Below are 15,311 nucleotides of genomic sequence, written 5' to 3'. Positions count from 1 at the left end.
ATTGTGGGTACAACGCACGTCACTATAGGGATAGTGTTACAGACACGCCTTGTCGACGTCCCCTTTTCGACTACGAAAAACAAAATGCAATACTCCGCAGTGACCACTGGATGTCGGACCTATGCACAGCATGTGATTCTAAGCAGATTAACAAACATCAGAAATATATATATATCCTTGACTGACAGGCCACATTTGGGCCAAGGGTTACACAACTCCATATCCCATACATCCATGTATGTCTGTAAGCCTGAAAACGTAACAACTACTGAGACGAGGAAGAGCAGGGCCTACCTAAGGGAGATCTACTACTGGGTAGAGGAGGAGGTGTGGAACAAGGTAAAGCAATGCTGGGAACGTGAATAAACAGTCTAGTCTTACAATGAAAACAAAAGGAGGACTTACTATGTTAGCAAGCCGGCTGTGAAGCCAGTCCCTAAGCAACAGCAGGCGTAGAAGCTGAGAGGCACAGGAGCAGAGAGACGACCAAGACTGGAGAGCAAAAGAAGGTTCTCTAGGACCGGAAGTCGGTCAGTCCTGTGGGGTTTAATCACAGCCCTAACAAATATACCTGAAAGGCCCACTGGTGAATGAAAAGACTGCCTTCAAAAACGCTCCCAACGCAAATGGGCCTAGTAATGCAGACTGTATTTCTGCAAGTGACACAAGGAAGAGTTGTGGAAAAATGGAAATGCCACGTGAATGGTCAAGAACTGGAAATCAAAAAGCCTATCTTTCATTACAAAGTGAAAGGTCAAACGGAAAACAGCCTTTAAGTCTGGGTTTTCAAATACTGAAATTAAAACGGCCTTGCATGTGCGTTTCGTAGTTGTAAAACCTGACAAAGACAAATGATTCTTGCTAAAATAAATATATAAAAGAATTGGGGTATGTTGGCGAGATGTGATGTATTAAAAAGAAAATGCTTCACATGCAAAATACCTGCAACGGGGTCTATTTGGATCCTGAATTAAGGGTACATTGTGGGCTCTCTCAAGTGGGGAGGAAGGAGTACCCCATGTGGAGTGTGGTCACCCAATATACCATTACAATCCTTAGACCATGTGGCTAGGCAGAGATTAAAGCTCTGTAAGAAGGGGGACCATGGTGTCCCAGAGCCATACTTGCACTGCCAGTAATCACAGGCCACTGAAGCAGAAGCGAGAAGCTGGCGACCGCGGAGGAGGCACGGCCGTCCAACTCCAGTCCCCAGAAGAGCCACAGCCATGCGCAGGAGTCCCTAAAAGATAACAGGGGCGATGGTTGGACTGGCTGGGACGTAGGGAGGATTGCGGGCCGAATCTATACACTGCAAGGGTCGTAAGGCATAGGAAGAGGTGAAGAAGGGCCTAGGACCCAACAAGATGTGAAAGTTACATACAAACGGGGAGAGGGAGCAGACCCCGCTGAGAGAATTTTGAAGATTGGAGTACCCAAATACACAGAAGAGAAATACGGGTTGGTGCCCGCACCCACAAAAAAGATCCCTACAAGTCATCTCCTTCGTGGCAGTACCGGCCAGGTTAGTATAAATCAAAGCAGAAGATAAATATTTGTCATCGACAGCACCCACAAGAGGAGAGGAGTACAAATCATCTTCCTTGTGGCAGTACTTGGCAGGGCAGTGAACCAGGCCTGCCCAAGTTTGGAGACAGTGAAGCCGGTGTCTGGGACCTGCAAAGTGAAAGGTTGAAAGTGTTGAACTGTCATCCCTCCTGGTGGTGTTAAATTGGGAAACCAAAGTGAAAGCAGCCAGGGGAAAGTAGCAATGCCCAGTGGTGATGTTGAATTGTGCAACTAAGTGAAAATAGAATAGGGGAAGGGATTCAGTGCCCCTGGTTCTGTTGAACTGTAAAATTCAGATATCAGGAGAAGGGAGTCATTCTCCAGGTAACCAGAGACGAAAAGACATTCTGATACAAAGTGTTAAAATATAAGCAGTGTGCCCGGGAGAGAGAAGTGCTGGAACGTTGTGTTGGAAGACACTTTTGGACCAGGGGAAGGGAGTCATTCCCCTAGGCAGAAGCCAAAACCTGGAAGTGAACTTTTATCCCAAGTCCAGAAGAAAAGTAATTGTTCTGGACCACGACGGTCTACTTTATCTCTAGTTTAGTTTTAGGGACAGAAGTAGGGTTTTTGACACAAGACAGTGGACTATTGATTTACACAGACATTCTAACACAGCCCTTCGTATTTTAGTTGAGGTATGGAAACCACTCTTAGAGATATGGAAAGTTAGGTTTTCTCTTTATTTTCTTGACTTATAAAAGTCTATAGCAATCACCATGCCGCCTGTGTGCCAGTCTCCTCCTTTTGCACCCTTGCACACCAACTAAATCTCAAAATGTGACTACCCTGCACACATTCTCCATCTTTGAACAAGAAACCCATATATACCGGGCAAAGAGAAAATCTCTTGGCGGTTTTCTCTCTGCACATCAGAACAACGAGAAGCCAGCCATGTGAGTAGTCATGAATTATCTATCTTGGTTTGTAATGAGACACTAGAAATTGACACAAGTCAACAGCATCTTAACTCTGAGCCCAGTAATACGTTGCCATCATCTCAGACAGCCATACCTGGCAGTAAAAGTCCTTCAGCAAATGTGAGGTGCATGCATCCTTCCGCAGTAGCAAAGGGGGCTTGAACTCGGGATCAACTGCATGGATGGCCTTCAGTACCAGCTCTCTCTCATCCTCCTGAAAAGCGCAGTCCTGGAGTAAATCTTCTAGACAGAGCCCATCATTGGTGAGCTGCATCAAACACCTTTGGAAGAAATCAACAAAACGAACAGAAGTGAGGGGGCGTGTATGGGATGAAGCAATGCCTGCTTTATCAATTGCCAGCGAATAGCCACACTGTGAAATACAGTGCCTATAAATTGAGCAAAGTGGATGATTTGACAACTACTGTTGAGGGATTGCAATTACAGATTCCCCATTTCAGATTCATAGAGTGCGTTGACAGAACAATTTTAGTGGTGTCTTGACTAATTCCAGTTAACGTAACAATTTTCCTGCCTCTTTAATTCTCACAATACATCTTGACTTAATCAGAAAAGATTCAAATGCTTGTGGGCCACCGGCAACGACTTGAAGTACATACGCTAGCCAATGCACAGGCCGGGCACACTTTAAAAAAGGCACATCAGCGAGTGGAGAATCTTAATTTCACACAATGCATAACTTTTGCTTGTCCACCCAGTTCAAATACTGATCAGAAAACAAGGGGCACAAGAGCCTAGGTTACAAAGCCAAACAATAATATTTTGACGAGTGAGCAAAATGGATTACGCTTCTTTTCAGCCCCAATGATTTCTAGAGCAAGTTTGAGACAATTGCACCCCATATCTTAAAGTGTCCCTAACCTCTAACACCACATTTGATTGTTAAGATAATAAGGAAAGCACACTGCAGAGGTTTGCCAAGCTCTTGCATACATTTGAATGAGGGAGTACCTCCCTCCCGGCCATCCCAAAACAGAATGACTTTAATTGCATGAACTTTTAACTGTATTTTTGTTAGGCACTTCGCACCGCCAAACACCAGGGGTTGGGCGGCTCATCGGCCTCCGTTCCCGTGCCCATTCCGGGGCCCTTCTGCTTCCTCTGGGCATTGCCCATGAGGCTCGCCTCTGACCACCATCGCAGCTCCCCAGTGGTTCTGGGGCTGGCCCTGCACTGCGTTCTGGGAAACATGATTGGAGGTTGCCAAAGAGCATCCAGGATGCACGGCAAGTACGCCATCCACACGTTCATAGGACCCGCACCAGTCACGTGATTATGTAACCAGGAGGTAGCCTATAAAAGACACAGCCAACCTTTCCTCTTTGCTTCTCAGCGTTCCTGCGAGTGCGTTTTGGTGGGTTGTTCCCTGGTTCCTATTTTTGTGGCTCTTGTCCTTTGGCTTCCTTTTCCTGGATTTTGCCTCTTCTATTTTCCTCTGGATTTGACTGCCACGTGATTTATTCTTCTGTTTTTTTTTTACCCTGGTTTTTCCACCTGGATTGTTTTATTGGATTTCCCTGGTGCTCGGGCGAGCTGGACTTTTCTGGACATAAAATGTACTTTGGATTCTGCAGCTGTTGCCTTTACGTAGATTACGATCTCGGTTTACATAATTAGTGCTTCTGTAGATTGTTGGTGTCCTAACTGTGCCAGTTCCTTTCTAGCTGCCTGGGGGATCCGGTGCTGCATTTTCAGCCCACCTGTGTCCCCAATAACTGGTTTGGGAGCGGTTTTACCTTGTGTGACTGGTACTTAGGAACAGAGCTATAGTCTACTTGCGAGACCACGTCTTGACAATGTTGCACTCGATGGAGTGCAAGTGTAGTGAAGGTCTAGCCCAAGAGAGTAGATTTTATTTGTTCAACTCAACTGGAGTTGAAATAAGGTTTCGGCATATTGCAGTTCAACCACATGTTTCATTGAGAGGCCAGCACACAAGGAAGTGACAAAGCTTGGGTAAGGGGGGCTCATCATTAACCGTTATAAGCTAGATGAAAGACTATGAAAAAAGACCAGGAGGAAGATTGTATGCTTATAGAAGATTTAGGTGGAGCACTTGTTAAGTGGTGCTCAAAAAGAACTGCAGGTTTCTTAAGTCAGACTCACAATATGCTTCGTTGCAGAAGGATGTGAAATTGGCATAGGGTCAAGATCAGCATTTGGTCCCAGGCTGATATCAATGAGTCACCATGCAGGAGTTAACAGAATTTGGGAGACATTAACTGGACAGTAAGCCTAGTTGTCTTTAGATACAGTCCCTTCGCTTAAATAACCAATATGAATGTTCCAGCACTTACTTTTAAAAAACAAAGGAGAGTTCTCATTAGGCATTTCAAGAACATTGTAATATGTTACTCTATAGTGTATAAAGTTAAACGGATCTAAGCGGACCAAGTAAGCTCCCTGGGTATATTTGCAACAGCCAATAGATCATTCCAGTGCGAGGTGCAGAGTGACCATCTGATTGCACCATAGCCAATGGATCAGAGCCATTCCTTGGGTGTGTTGCCTATAATCACTGAACAAAAATCAAATGAGTACCACACTAGGACCTCGCAGGATTCTTGTCCCATCAATGGCATGACAGAAGAACAAGTTACTTATCCATGGTAATGTTCCTTCGACTGGATGTTCCTCCCACGTATTCCTCATTTTAGGATATCTCCATATCCATGAAAGTATGGGTTGTGCAGCTGAACTGCGCAGAAGACTCGATATTCAAATGTTCAGTTCCTTAGTAATAGTATGAAAGCTCAAATATATTAGAATAAGCAGAGAGCAGCCATCCAATAATGTGAATGGTGATTGTAGTCACAGCCGTCACGTGTTATGACCATTGGGTCGTCCTCAAGGCTGTTATAAGCAATCATGATTGTCCCATTATGAAAACATGTACATAAATGAAAACCATAAATTTAAATCATAAGTGACAAATTGTAAAATAAGAATCAAATAATGTGGATATAAAGCCCACAAAAACGTTACACGGTAGGCATTTGTTCAACATTTGCATCAATCCGAAAAAAATGTAAAGGAGTTTTCAAATGTTGAAAGTAAGGACAATGAGGGTATAGATACCCAGAATCAAATCAATTTCAGAAATAACCAATTGAGGGTAGGAGCCGATGCAGGGAAACAAAGGGAGGTATTTTAAGCAATATGCCATTGTATTCTGCAGTTTCTGAAAAGTTCTTAATGATAAATATATATAGTGCTACATGCACATTCCAATTGTGATAACATGGGTTACATGAAGTTGAATTAATGGGCTATGGTGTGCATTGGTGAGTCCCAGTACCAATGAATGCCGGGTTATTGGGCATAAACCCCATTTCAAGAGATCCACTAGAATAATATGTGATGCAGATAGCGTATTGTACTGAATAGTGAGGGTGGCATGCCAGTTACCTAAGGAGTCGAGTACTACAACCCTTTATACTGGACCGTAATATACAGCCTGATTACCCAATCACGTTACCCTGCTTCCACCTATTTGCAGTGCTTTTCATGACCATATTATAAGGTGAGACAATGACTGTCACCAATATGCATTTCTTTCCAATTTTCTGGTAGTGTCGCTGCGTTTCAGTGAGGCGCACGCTACAACTTTAATTTACTTTCCTTTTAGGATTACTCTCAAGAACAGTCTTAGGCAATATGCCATAGCAGAAAGGAAATCTAGTAGAGATTCATCCCCATACGTTTTTGGTGAGTTATTCCAGCTCCCCATAACACGGGTAACTGGCATGCCACCTTCACTATTCAGTAAAATACGCTACCTGCATCACATATTCTAGTGGATCTCTTGAACTGGGGTTTATCCCATTAATTCAACTTAACCTTGGCTTTGTCAGCATTTGTTTTTAAATGCAGCTGGGCATGTTGGAAGGAACATGTATTTGAACACTCCACAATGAAGAGGAAACGCTTGATAAATGCAGCAAGAGACCCTACATAGAAAGGGCTGTCTCGCTGTACAAAAAGAAATATCAGCAAAGACTTGATTCTTACACAACGCCATCTGGCATCCCACCGCACCCTTCCAAGCAGGCACGAGGAGAGGCACATCGGCTTTAAATCTAACGATGCACTGTTAGATGATGGGAGAATGAGTGTACAGATGTGCAGGTTGGTGATGGGTGCATGCGTGTCTGGATTCCTATTTAATGCATTCATGGTCCCAGTTGCATCCAGCATGCATACTTGCCCTGTGCCCCTTAAACAAATATATATAGGCTATCACACATCAAACCATGCCACCAGCAGGCAGCAGCCAGCTATGAATAATCCCGTAAATAAATTAAAGGAGGTAATTAAATTAAGACGCGATGACAATATTTCTGACACGCGACGGAACCCCAATGAGGTGAAAACAGGCAAGTTCTGAAAATAACAGAACCATTTCATTCAAGGCGTAATGATGGCGTAGAAAGTTTGTTGCTAAATTGGTGAGCCACACAGACACTACCTTAAGGTTAGCAGCAAACTCGTGGTCTCGGCCAGTCAGAGTAATCGATTCTCAAATGCACGATCGGATTGATCAGGCGCAGGCAGGCTGGCAGCCAGCCCAGCAAGCAGGAAGTGAGAGAGCAACCACTTGGATTTCGCTGGTCACTGCTGCAAAAACAAATAGGATGTGACCGTCCCTGCCCAGCCCGAGACTCAGCATGCGGCATCGCTGCCTCAACCTGCTCGCTCATACTCCGTGCTCGCTTCGATGACAGTAGTGACTGGACTCTGGAGGCTGCGCAGCAGTGCACTGCCAGGGGCACGTGCAGTTTGTTTCTCGCACGGGCAGAAGTCCTATGCGCAGGCACGTTACTCGGGCGGTGGCACGCCACAAGCAGGACTTTCGTCTTTGCATGCAAGGGATGTTGCAAGCAACTGTCCGGCCAGGGCTGTCACAAGGTAGAGTGAGCCCCGAGGCAGAAAATTGGGTGAGGCCCCCTTACAATTTATTTTTTGCACTGGGACAGCGGCGGCACCACTGCAAACAGGAGATGCAAGAAATCTCCCCTTGAGTTTATGTCGAAGAACCCAAATATGGGTAATTATTACAATTGCAAATCAACTACAACAAAGTTAGATTTCTGTACTGAAGAAAGGTTTATGCCAGACTAACTTTTGTATCATATGCATAAAGATATATAGGATGGTATGACTGCGTGTGGTGCGTCATTCCAGCATTAAGGAGCACCCTCCCCCTGTGTGTACATTGAAACACACATCACAAACAGTGACAGATGATGTAAAGTGGGGGCTGGTGAATTTCTGAACTGAAGAGGCTTAAATATGCGGGATCGACAAAGCACAGTGAGGTAGACCAAACCAAACAAGGGGAGTTTCAGGGGTGTCTCTTCGCATTTCACAGCACTTTCTTTGCAAAATTGAGTAGAAATCCATACAGTTTGCAATTGGTTTTGTATGGAAGCAAATGAAAAAACCCAATAGTTGCAAGTCACCAACCATGCACAGGACATTTTTCCAATAGATGTCATGCCGCTGTTGCACACAACATATGCTAATATAAAAATATATTTGTGCTGGTTGTTCCCATGTATGTCCATTCAGGCTGCACCAATATATGCCATTACCACCATATAAGGACTCCCAGCCAGTAAAAGAAAGTATTTCCAGGCTGACTATGCACCATAAACGTTATTACTGACTAGACCTGCCTATATTCAATGTGGTTCAGTTTAGCCAAGTAGTACATTTGCTTTATTTGTATTAATTAGTTTTATATAGCGCTTTTCACCAAAGCGCTGCACATTTTAACAGGGTACATTTAACGATAACAAATTAACAGTAACAGTAGAAGTAAAAAATTTAGAATTTTGAATCAGACCAACAAAACAGTATGTAGCGCAATTAGAGAGAAGGGAAGGGGAGAGTAGTGGAGTAGAACTGTGAGGAAGAGGGAGGGATGGGTAGGAGAAGAGGAACGGGAGGGGCAAAGGGGGTGTGGAAGAGGGTGTGGTGGGAGGTGATTAAGGGGAAGAAGGAGAAGGGGAGTGATAAGGGGAGGGGAATCATGGCGGAGAATGAAGAAGGAGAGATTTAAGGGATTGAGAGAGGTAGGCAGTTCCAGTGGAGGGGAGATAGGAGTTGGAAGGAGCGGAAACAAGGAGGCGGCACAAGTCGAAGGAGGAACAGTGAGAAGGAAGTGGTCAGCGGTGCGAAAGGAGCAAGAGGGAGTGTAGAAAGAGAGAAGGGAAGAGATAAGGGGGCGCAAGATCATGGAGAGACTAAGACTAAGCAGAGGAAATTAAATTTAAGTTGGGAGTGAAAGGGAAGCCAGCTAAGGGAGGATAGGGAAGCAGAGAGCTTTACCCATGATGCATGGTCCTGTAAATCAAGGGAAAAGCAAAACAAGCACTGGCAATGCTTACAGTTTGGGCGTTTGTGTAGGCATGGAAAAGGCACTTCTGTATTGGTATTAACTGGCCGTTGATGGTAGCAGGTGCAAAATGGTTTCAGTACCTGAGCATCTAATAGCAGTGCCTGGAAAATGCCTAATACTTGAGCACAAGCCAAAACTGTTGGCTTTGCCGTTGCTTGTTTTTAACAGGACTTCAGTGAAAGACGCTTGGTGCTTTAAAAGCAAGTGCTGCTGAAGGCAGGCCTGGTCAAGACATTTTTGTTACAGCAGCAGCATGTTTACAACTTCAATTAGTCATTAACTTTCAGAAGACTTGTTTGAGAAACAACTCGCAGACACTGAGTTAACGTCAATCAAGCCTTACCATCAAACTTTGCCCTCAAATAGTTCCAATGAGGAGGTGTTTTGGGTGGGGGTAGGCAGGACCTAGGTGGGAATGGCCATAAGGATTAGCATGGCCATGGGAAGATTTCTGCGCTGTGGAGCCCAGTGTTGGGGCAAGCTGGCTCCCCCACTGCTGGACACATTAGGGCATTTCTCAAAGGGTCTGTGCCTCCGAGAGGTCAGCAGGGTTGGGATAGACTGCCAGTCTCACATCAGGCTCCGATTAACCACTGACGGGACTCTGCAACATCCCTATAAGTCTTTCAGAGGTATTGGGCTGTCAATATATTTATTCTTAGGCATGTACATGTTTCATTGTTCTCAGAGTGGATCACACAGTGAGATGCCTTGGAGATTTGAAGTAGGCACATTTAACATTTTCAAATTTGCAGCAATGGTGGAAGACTATAGACAATTTCAATATCAGTGTTCTTAATGCAATATGTGGAATATTCCCTCTGTTTCAAAGTGGTAGGAGGCACCCCTTATTAGTTTTGAATATTAGGTGGTGCCTAAGCTCCACCTATGAACCAAAACTATTACACTGGATTACATATAGGAGCGATCTAGGATATTAGGAAGGGCACACAGCTTGTGGGTGTTTGGTTATCGACTCACCCATTGACTACGCCATGCTATTAATCCCTATCGCCATAACAACCCATTACCTGTATCTTTCCAACCAAAACATATCCTCATGAGAACTCTGAGCAATCTCTATCAAACAGTAACACCAAATGTTGTGCGGTAGAGGGCCTTACAGTGTTATTTCTAAGCAGTCTTCTGAGAGTTAATGGCTCAACTCCCCACCTATACTGAGACTGGGGGATCTGCTCCCTCCTCTTTGCTCCCGTTTGCTTGCATATCCATTGCTGCCAAACTGCCTAACATCCCTCACCCCATTCATCGCTTCCCAATCCGTTGAATCTCTGCTTTCCTCAGTATATACTTTCTCCTAAGACTTGTAAAGTGCTTTGTTGCTTGCCGAAGCACCGTCTGTGTTAACTAAATGCCCTAATAAAAATAATAGAAATACAAATAATAATTGCAGCTGTAATTTGGCTACTGTTGTAATAGAATGTGTCTTAACCAAGTGTGCCTCAGCCACTTGGATTTATAAGTAGAGTGTCGTTGCACTGAAGTCATGAAAAACATTCTCAAAGACAACAGTTTTGCCAAGCACTGGTATCATTTGCTCAGGCGTTCACAATATTTTGCAGCCGTTGTCATATCATGGTCAAGAATTACCTTTCAGGCAGTGCATGCCAAATGCCTATCCCATGGCTATACAAAAGCCAAATCTGTTGGCTTCATCAATGCTCGTTTGTAGTGGTTTCATGCAGTACATAGCACTCTTCTGTGTTATTGTGGGTTCATGCAGGACATATCATTTTTCCATGTTATAGTGCATCCGAAGATGCAAAGTTTATATTTTACCCATTTCAAGTGTGCTTTATAAAAGAGGAGAAATGGGGGGCGTGGCTTCGAGTCATGGCGGTCGGTTTGGCTCTGAGAGCTCCCGGCTGGCGCCACGCTACCAGCCACGCTACCAACCACAATGCCTGAGGTATTTTGATTTTCTGAGCTTCTGAAAGGCGAAGCAGAGCGGCGCAGATGAAGGAGCACGTCCTGTGAGTCTCCCGACTCGAACCTGTCAGGTCTAACGGCTGATCCTCCGAGTCCAGAATCACGAAGAGGCCGCCTGAGGATCGAGCACAAAATGGCAGACTCAACCTAGTCCCGACACGTCTGTTGGAGGAACAGTCCGAGCGGAGCTCGTGATCCATGTGGGGTGCTTATGGGGCACCGGGACCTGGCCACGGCAGAGTATCTGCTGACTCCAACGGACTGAGCAGGGATACCCCGGCAGGTGGTGCTTCCCACCATCCCTGCGCCTAGCTTTCTCCCCTCCTTCCCGTGGTACGAATCAACATTCCCTGGATGCAGGCAGCTGGGAAACTCCCTCCAGCATTGAGTTTCCTGGTGCGCCTCGGCAAACTACGGCCTCGGACTTGGGGCCTCCTCCGGAGCGGCGCTCCTGCAGCCGTGGTTGGCCTGCGTCTCTCTGCCGGCAACCTCCGATACTCCACCGGAGCGCCTCGGCGAGCTCTGCCTGGACACTACAAGCCCTCGGGCCCGCCCCCGCGGAGGGGAGCCCTGCATTAGCCCAAGACATTAACATCCCCCGCCCCTCTGGGACACAGCTGTGGAGGGGGGCTGGTGACCAGAGCCATTCGGGTCTGAATGGCCCAGTTTGCATTCTGGCCCGGGTCTCAGGGGCCCAACTGCTGCAGGGGCTCCGACACCCTCTCCGGCGAGTGAGACGTTCTCAGCGCTCTCTCTGTGCCTCCCGCCGGGCGGAAATGGTCCTCTAGTGGGGGCGCATTGGAGCAAGGCCCGCTCACTCATCAACGCAGCCCCTTGGCAGGCAACACAAGCCGCCTACCGGAATCCTGGGGTGCTCCCCCCCTTTGAACATTTCTGCCAGCAGCTGCACACTCACGCCAGTCCTGGACACTTCAGCCTGGATAATATGCGTCCTCCAACGTTCCTGCCCCGAGGTCCTCTACACTCCTCCCGGGCCCCCCGGACTGAGTTGTCGCAAGTGTGCAGTACCGCGGCCAGGGTGATCTCAGCAGCTGGTGCCCCGAGGCCCTCCACGACACCCAGACTGGCCTCAGCTACACTGTGGGGATCCTACGATGGCCCACCCTCGCCTCCCAGGGGGTGGATCGGGCTGTGTGCTGCGCTGAAGGGGAGCCTGCCTGGGGGCTTCCTGCCCGGGGACATAACCCTTCCCTGGGGAGGGCATTGGCTCCCACATCTATCCTAGAACAAGGTAAGGCGCAACCTGCCGCACCACACTCATGGGGACACCACCCCAGCGGTCCAAGAACTGCAGAGTCACCTGCGGATCCGCCCCTCCCGAAACCAAGTCAGCTCCAGCCAGAGCACATCACTATCTGGGTCCTGGGCTGCGAATGGCGGCTAAATACCTGCCCGACCCCTGTTTGGGCCCCGACTACCTTGGATGCTCCGCAGCCTCCTGTGACTGGCCGGGGAATCGGGGACCCGAGACCGACTCCGAGAAATCCCCTCACAGCAAGGGTCTAGAGAGCAACCCACACCAACCAAGCTAACAAGTCCCCCCCTCCCCTCGAGGTTCAAAGCAGAGTGAAATTCCTTGGGAGGAACTGCAAGAATCGCACAGGCCTCCCCCTCCTAGCCTATTGATACAGGGAGGCACTGCATCGTCATGTCTAAATCCAGTAAAACCACTAAGCAAACGGACATCTCAACGCTACTAAATATGCCTACTAAGGGGGAGAAAAACAAGAAGAGTGAGCGAAACGAGGGTGGGATGGGAAATGCAGCCATGGCTTCCCAATCTGTCACAAAAGCTGACTTGCATGACCTATCAGCTCTTACCAGGGAATTCCAGAAGGGCACGGAAGTAGAGAGTCAAATTGCTCGTCTGGACAAGAGAGTGGGGGATTTCGAATCAAGAACCGAGGAAATCGAAACTACACTTTGCAAACAGAACTTTGAAATCGGAGAAGGAGCTGACAGAATTAGGGCCCTGGAATGCAGATGCGAGGCACTCGAAACCAAACAAGTAGATGCTGAAAATCGCACGAGGCAGAACAATATCAGGATCCGGGGAATTCCAATGGCGATCTCGGAGAAAGACCTCCCATTTTACGTATCCGATCTCTTCCGCTTGATTATCACCCTTCCAGATGACGCCCCCCTGGAGCTCGATAGAGTGCATAGGGCGAGACCCAGACAAAATCCCAATGGTTCAGCTGATGTACTGGTAAGAGTTCACTTTTACAAGCTCAAGGAGGAGATAATGCAAGAAGCCAGGGCCATGGAACACATTCACTTCCAGGATTCAGAGATATCCCTTTTCCAAGATTTAGCAGCATCGACACTAGCAAAATGAAGAGCTCTCAAACCCATGGCTGACTGGCTGCGCAAAAAAAAGATAACCTACCGTTGGAGCTTTCCCTCAAGCCTCGCCTTCACTTGGGAGGGGAAAACACAGCAAATCCCTTCCCCGAGAGAAGCGGAACTATTCATGAACCCGGACACAGAGGAGGAGGTCCACGGGAGCTCCAACCACTCTCCCGAGGGGGCTAACAGGGAGTCTCTGCGCTCCTGGTCCCGGGTAGCGGGTCGACGTCGGGTATGCGGCCCGCCCTCCAGGGGTAAGAACATCAACAATCGCTGAAGGGCCCCCCCCTCTCACATCCTGGAAACTCCCCTCGCTGGGTGGCATTTATCTAAGTGGTCCAGGACTTCCTGGGTGAGATCTCTCGGACGGACGACCATGCTCCCCTCAGGGCTTCGTCTTGGTGTCCAGAACTGTACAATCAAACTGGCCCCCCCCCAGGCCCAGCCGGAATAATCTCAAAGCAACAATCTCTTTGGCCAGAGTAACCAACTGTACTCTATCCCGCACTGCAATATTTTCACCAACACTGCACGAGACCCTCGGGTCTCCCACCTAGCTGGTAGCAACGGCCCAGCCGACAGCCCCATTGGTAGAAGGCTGGTCTGGATACCGATATTTGTTCATTGTTTCAGGTTCTGTTCTCGTTCCTTTTGTGTTTGTTCACCATGGTCAGAGGGAAGGGGGGAGCGGGATCCAAGGAGATGGCTGAAAGAAGGGGTGATCTGGGTATCAGGGTGAAAGCTGCATGGGAGCTCGTCCCGCTACACGGAACTGCCGCAACAATGGCAGCTCAGCCCACCGGGGAAGGGGAGACTACAGTCTTGCAATTGGACCAAGGCAAGGTAAATCCGCCAACCAACATAATTACAAATGGCACTGCCGAATAGGGAGCTATCAATGCTGACCTGGAACGTCCAGGGTCTGAATGCCCCTCGGAAGAGGAAGGCCGTAGAGCACAGGATCTCCCAAACTGGCACCCGATATACACCTCCTCGGGACAGACGAGCGCCGCATCTCCTTCCAACGCTACACAAACGTTACTTTGCTTCTGCGGTCTTCAAGAAAAGAGGGGTTGCCATCTTGATAAGCCGTGACTTACCATTAACGAACATCACTATCAAAAGAGATCCAGAGGGGCGGTATATATGGCTGAAAGGCCTACTAGTAGAGCTTCTCATCACCATAGGAGCCCTTTATTGCCCAAACACAGCGCAAAGCCTATTCCTTCACAACCTCCTTCCCATACTCATAACCTTCACTGAAGGCCAGCTGCTCATAGGGGGCGATTTCAACTTGACTCCAGACCCAATGTTAGGGAGAATTCTCTATTCAGGCTAATTTCCCAAACCTAGTGAGTCCCCCAGCAGCTTTGCTGGATTTTAGGGGTTTATTTTTTTCGCCTGCTAAGAGTGAGACTCTTTCTCCCACTCTTAGACATGATTTGAGATATCCTTTGACTTTGTAATGTGTTTTATGGGCTATGGGGTATTTTACTCCATAAGGCTTCATGTGTTTTTGGTATGTGTGTTACACAACACCCTCCGTGCCGTAACACAGGGGTGTCATAGTGACCCCCAAACAGACTCCTTACCCTGGGACTGACTACTGTCTCCCAGGGCATGTAAAGTCACCATTGGCTTTACTAGTCATACATTGTGAACAGAACCAGTACAAACCATCATATTGTGGGCGTACTGGTAGGGGCAATTCGATTGCCCCTGGGTCTGTTGTTCGAGGGGGCACTGTCCAGTCCCCCCTGAGCGAGTTTTGGCTGGTGGCAGTGGATACTACTTTTTATATTCAACCGCGAATATATTCCTATGGGATTTTCCCATTGTTCGAGGCTAATAGTTTTTAACATAGCCTCAAACATACCCCCGGTTTATTTATTTAATATTAATTCACCGGTTGGTATTTTTTGCCAGAACTCGGTTCCAAAATGGCGTTTGTGTTCGCTTCTGTGACTCCAACCCGAAGTTGAGCCCTTTGTTCCACTTTTGGCGGGCTTCTGCACAGAAGCCCTCCAAAGTGGTGCCACTCTGTCTGGGTACCACAGGGGATGTGGGAGGGGCTTTAGGCA

General features: G+C 47.5%; 1 protein-coding gene across 5 annotated transcripts in view; it reads right to left on the bottom strand.

Moving 5' to 3' along the window:
• Window positions 1-15,311, bottom strand: part of POLRMT (RNA polymerase mitochondrial) — an 886,091-nt gene that overhangs the window by 703,678 nt on the left and 167,102 nt on the right. For all 5 annotated transcript variants that reach the window (XR_011303298.1, XM_069647859.1, XM_069647870.1 and 2 more), the window contains one exon: window positions 2,581-2,767. Coding sequence is in view for 4 of the 5 variants with exons in the window: in XM_069647859.1 (XP_069503960.1) it covers window positions 2,581-2,767 (187 nt within the window). In the remaining variant the exon portion in view is untranslated. The remainder of the gene's footprint in view (window positions 1-2,580; window positions 2,768-15,311) is intronic.

The sequence above is a fragment of the Ambystoma mexicanum genome, chromosome 1p (assembly GCF_040938575.1).
Source record: "Ambystoma mexicanum isolate Mex_15411 chromosome 1p, UKY_AmexF1_1, whole genome shotgun sequence".
Classification (NCBI taxonomy): domain Eukaryota; kingdom Metazoa; phylum Chordata; class Amphibia; order Caudata; family Ambystomatidae; genus Ambystoma; species Ambystoma mexicanum.
Note: the sequence above shows the minus strand (reverse complement) of the source record. Positions and strands in the feature narration are given on the sequence as shown.